Source organism: Meleagris gallopavo, chromosome 20 (genome assembly GCF_000146605.3).
Source record: "Meleagris gallopavo isolate NT-WF06-2002-E0010 breed Aviagen turkey brand Nicholas breeding stock chromosome 20, Turkey_5.1, whole genome shotgun sequence".
Classification (NCBI taxonomy): Eukaryota; Metazoa; Chordata; class Aves; order Galliformes; family Phasianidae; genus Meleagris; species Meleagris gallopavo.
In genome coordinates, this window is record NC_015030.2 from 4,375,228 (window position 1) to 4,380,334 (window position 5,107).

General features: G+C 63.8%; 1 protein-coding gene across 1 annotated transcript; it reads right to left on the minus strand.

Annotated features, from left to right (window-relative positions):
- Positions 1-2: 2 nt before the first annotated feature.
- On the minus strand, positions 3-5,096 carry LOC100550358 (serine/threonine-protein kinase LMTK1-like; the record flags this gene model as incomplete). The annotated part of the gene is made up of 10 exons (XM_010721424.2): positions 4,995-5,096; positions 4,714-4,855; positions 3,730-3,809; positions 3,419-3,537; positions 2,941-3,028; positions 2,664-2,797; positions 1,916-2,000; positions 1,431-1,552; positions 1,180-1,329; positions 3-1,086 (listed from the first exon to the last, which is right to left on the minus strand). Coding segments are annotated over exons 1-10 (2,076 nt in total), but the record flags the coding sequence as incomplete, so codon positions are not given.
- Positions 5,097-5,107: the final 11 nt, after the last annotated feature.

A 5,107-nucleotide genomic window follows, 5' to 3' on the forward strand; every position in this document is an offset into this window, starting at 1 on the left:
CGGGTGGCCGGGCTGCCACTGCCAATGTTGTTGTTGGAGGAGCTGTTGGAGGCCCAGGGTTGCTGCTGAGGGGCTGCTGGGATGGGAGCCCCAGGAGGGCTGTCATCGCCCAGCTCCAGCGCCACGCAGTCCGGATGGGTTTCACCCTGTGCTGGAGGCTGCCTGTAGCGCTGGGGGCTGTAGGCACAGTTCAATGAGGGCGAGACGCCCAGTGGGTCGGCGAAGACACTGTGCTGGAAGCCGGGCACGGGCCAGTCCTTGTCACTAGGCTCAGCATGCTCCTCGTCCAGCAGGAACCGCTCGGGGCCGGGGGATGGCACATAGCCATGCTGCTCCTGCCCTGCATAGGGGTAGTACTCGGCGCACTCCCACGAGCCCTCACCTGCCGGTGCATGGCCCAGCAGCGGCTCCATGCTCAGCGATGCAGCGGGGCTGCTGTCCGAGTCATCCCGCGCGCCCTGGGTTCTCCAGCAGGACGTGGAGCCACGCTCACCCTCGGGGCTGTAGGAGCACATGGCGTAGTCCATCTCAGCACTGCCCTCAGCCGGGCCCTCGATGCGGATGTAGTATTCACTGCCTAGCGAGGGGCTGTGTGCGCCCAGGATGGGCACCATGCTGGGTGGCGGCAGGCTGGGGCAGCCCTGCTGCTTGCACTCATAGCAGGACGGTGAGACCCCCAGGCTCAGGTGCCCCGCAGATGCTGCTGGGTAATAGAGTTCATGGTAACGTGCGGCGCTGCTGGGGCTGAGGGAGCCCAGGGGTGCTTGGAAGTGGTCGGTCTTGGTGTGCTCCCACTTGTACTCAAAGTTGAGGCCGTGGCTGGTCTCCATCACGGTGAGGATGTCGTCCCCGTCTGAGGGGAAGCCGTCGGCCGAGAAGTGCTCCAGCAGAGGGAAGGAGGAGAGCTCGGTGCCGTGGTGGCTGCCGCTGGCGCTGCCGTTGGGCTTCATGGAGTTCCAGCGCTTCTCGAACTCCTCCTCTGCCTCCGTCGCACCCTTGGCGCAGAGGTAGGAGAGCAGCAGATGCACCTCCTCGGCTGTCGGGCGCTGCTCGGGCTGCAGCCAGCAGAACTGCATCACTTCATACCTGCAGCAATAAGGAGCAGGGCTCAGCACCGTGCCCGCTCCCATGCCAGAGCCATGGCCGCGCACCCCCACGGGAACAGGGAGAGCTCCTCACCAGCGCTCTGCCAGCGACAGCTTCAGCTGAGGCTTGGGCAGCTTCAGCTGCTGCTCCTTGATGGCGTAGGCAAGCACCTGCCGGTCGGAGTAGTGGTCGTAGGGCTGGCTGCCCAGCTCGAACAGCTCCCAGATGGTGACTCCCAGTGACCTGCAGGAACGGCGCGATGCTAGGGGCACAGAGAGACCCCCAGCCTGCCACCGGCCGGCATCCAGACACCACACACCCATCGTGCCCCCCGCCCTGCTCACCAGACGTTGCTGGCTTTGGTCTGGTCCACGATGAGCAGGTTGCCGTGCACCTCGTCGATGAGCTCGGGTGCAATCCAGCGCAGCGGCACCCACAGCTGGTCGGCCGTCACAAAGTAGTCGTCCTGCCAAGTATGCAGGGTCAGTACGAGAAGAGAACGTCAAAACGACACGTAAAGGACAGGGCACACCGCCGCCCGCTGCCACCACTGTCCCCAGCCCCACTGCACTGCCACCCCACATCCCCAGCCCCATTGTGCTGTTCCTCCAGGCTCACACCTCCTCCCAGTACCCACTCAGTGCCCCAGCAAAGCCTGCAGGGAAGGGAAGGGAAGGGAAGGGAAGGGAAGGGAAAGGTACAGGGTGGTGTTCGGGGGGGTGTGTGCACAGAGAGTTACAGACAGAGCCACACGTGTGCACAGCACATCCCTGAGCTCCCCCAGACTCAGTACTGTGGGGGCCCCCCTCCTCACCCTAACCAGCCTTACTTTGTACTTGCAGTGTGAGAGCCCGTAGTCCCCAATCTTGACGGTCAGGTCGGCTGTGAGTAGGCAGTTCCGCAGGGCCAGGTCACTGCCAAGCAAATCCCAGTTCTGTCACCACCCCCACAGGGGGCACAGGGCACCCAGGGCCCGAGGACCGCACTCGGGCACCTCCAGCAGCACTGCTGCCAGTGCTGGGAGCAGGAGGGTTGTGCGGCAGCAGAATGCTGGGCGTGCCAATCACCAACCACCCAATGCACAGCAGGAATTCTTGCACAGCGTTCCAGCTGCGCCTCTGTCCGTCCATCCATCCGTCAAGCGCTGAGCCAAGCGGAAAGCAGGTTTCCCCAGCAACGTGAGCCCTGGCACTTCCTACCCATGCAGCCAGGCATGGCTGGGCTCCCATAGCCCCAGAAGGATGCACACAGATGGGATGCACATCAGGACAGTGTAGATGAATGTGGGGAGACCCTGGGTGCACCAATGGCGGGATGCCCATGGGAAACCCCTCTCCTGCACTGTCAGTCCCCACTTCCCCCTACTGCAATGCTCCCAAGCAGCCCAGCTTGGGCTGGGAAAGTCCGGCGGCCCCGATGCAGCACTCCCCTTCCTCAACAAAATCACTGATGCTGGAGTCTCTGTGTGCAACTCACTCAGCACCAGGATATTGTTGGGCAGGAGGAGCAAGGTGGGACGGGCACAGCCTAGGGGTTGCTCAGCCCACTCCCTCCCCCGCTGCCACCTCCAGCCCTACCTGTGGATGTAGTTGTTCCTGTGCAGGTGCAGCACGCCGCAGGCCACCTCGCATGCCATCCTCTGCAGAGTGAGAGGGTCTGGGGCCATGGAGTCAGCCCCCCGGCAGCTCCGCAGGTATCCCTTCAGGTCACCCTGCAGGATGGTGCCACTGTCACCACAGACCCCTCCCGCACCCAGCGGATCCCAGGTCCAAAATGCGCTAGGCATGGCACAGCGGTGCCATGTGCCACCCCATGGCAACCTACAGCCTCAGCTTATAGGACTATGGCACTCACCAGTGGGCAGAATTCCATCACCAGCAGGTAGGGGGTGACCTCGGCGCACTGGGCCAGGCATTGCAGCAGGTTGGTGTGCTGGAGGGCCCTGCGGGGCAGAGCAAGGGGACGCTGGCACCACGGGGGGAGCATCCCTGGTCCCTCCTCCACAGTGCGAGGGCAGCCAGGAGCGGCTGTGAGTGGGTACCAGCACGTCCCAGCACCCCAGTGCACACCACAAAAGGGCATTTGTTCAGCTCTCATGGGGCATGGAGCAGTTCAGTGTTCCCCCCCATACTCATGACTTCACTGCAGGCAGGGCCAGACACCAGCAGCATCCTGCAGCCAGCAAGCCCCAGGACAGAGCTGTGCTGCGGCCCAGAGAGCTCAGCCAAACACGGCACAGAGGGGACAGCCCACAGCCTGAGGACAGGCTCCATCCAAAAGCACCCCCCCATCCCAGCAGATTGTCCCAGATCAGGAACACCCCTGGCTCTACCTGTAAGGCTGTGCTTCCTCCAGGAATTGCATCTGGTCCTGCACACTGGCACTGGCCTTCAGCTCCTTCACCACCACCTGAGTGCTGCTGATGCCCGAGTTCACCTCCCCCAGGAACACCTGCGGGCAAGAGACAGGCACATCCCCATCTATCCATCCTCACCGCACCTTGCTCCCAGAGGGAGACACAGTGACCCCTGCAACCCACATCCCAATGAGGCACAAGAGCTGAAGCAGCCCCACAGGGACCAGATCCTGCACGCACTCCACCCCAGTATCCCAACACCCAACACCCTGATGCTCCATGCTCACCTTGCCAAACCATCCATGCCCAATCTCCTTCAGGTACAGCAGGCTCTGCCTCCCAAGGTCTGCAGACTTGAGGAGCTGCACTGTAACAGAGCACATCCAGCTGCCTGTGCGCTCATGTGCCCACCCGTACCCCCAACCCACCCGAGTTACCCGCCGATTCCAGCCGAGCCCTGGGGTCCTTCCTGCTGTGCCACCCCACACTGTCCTGGGATGCTCTGTCAGCAGTGGGGGGGCCATCCCCAGGCACCCCACATCCTTCCCACCAAGCATCCTGGTGTGGCCGTGCCGGTGTGGGGACATGGGGTGTCCCCAAATAAGGTGGAGGGGAGCTGCTCTCTGCCCCTTCTCCTCCTCAGGGATGGAGAGAGCGGAATGGAGCCGAACTGGAGCTCTGGCATTTAGCCATAGTCCCGGCCCCCTCCCAGCACAGGTCCTGCCCCTCGTGCACCCATGCCAAGGGGTGCAGCAATGGAGCCATTGTTGGGCTGCGTCACACCGCCCCAGCCCTGCCACACTGCTGCTATTCTCTGAGCTGGGGAGAGCAACAATGGGAGCAAGGGGGCTGTGGCACAGCGGCCCCCCCCAGATTCCTCTCCCACTCACTGCCTTGTTTACGCAGGGCTGGGGCTGGTGGGTGCCATGGGAAAGAACACCCTACAGGATGGTTCAGTGGGCACGGTGGGGATGGGCTGATGGTTGATCTTAATGCTCTCTCTTCCAACCTCAATGATTCTATGTCCCAGCACACGCCAGAGGGATGCACACTGCTCCCTTGGTGCCACGCAGGGGGACAAACCATCCCTGTGCAGAGGGACAGCACTGCTCGAGGGACCTCAGCCTCCTGTTGCCCCTTTGCAAGTTGCTTTAGCTACGCCTGGCACAGGGCTATGATCACCCCTTCTGGCCCTACTCCACCTCTGCCCCGTGGTCCCACGGGGTCCCACAATGCCCAGTGCCTCCCACCCCCTCCCCCAGGCAGCTTACCTGAGCGCCCCGGCTGCTTGGCCATGGGCAGCGAGACCTCGGTGAGGGGCAGGACGTACACCTCGGGGCCATGCTGCGGGGCGGGCGAGCCCTGGGCCGAGAACTCCGTCACGTAGTCGTCCCCCTCGGCGTTCTCAAACTCCTGGGCCGGGGCGGAGGGGAGCGCACGGCAGGGGGACACACACGGAGCAGAGACAACTGACCCTGCGGGCTCCCTGCAGCCTGCCCCGCACCCCATAGCGCATCACCCACCCCCCCGGGCGGTGCCCCCAGCCCCATACCTGGCACTGATGCCCCACCAGCCCCCGGCTCCTGAAAGCCGCCTGGGCGAGCAGGTAGGTGATGGTGAGCATGGTGCTGCCCCGGCGCAGCCGCCGCTCATGGTGCTGCGCGC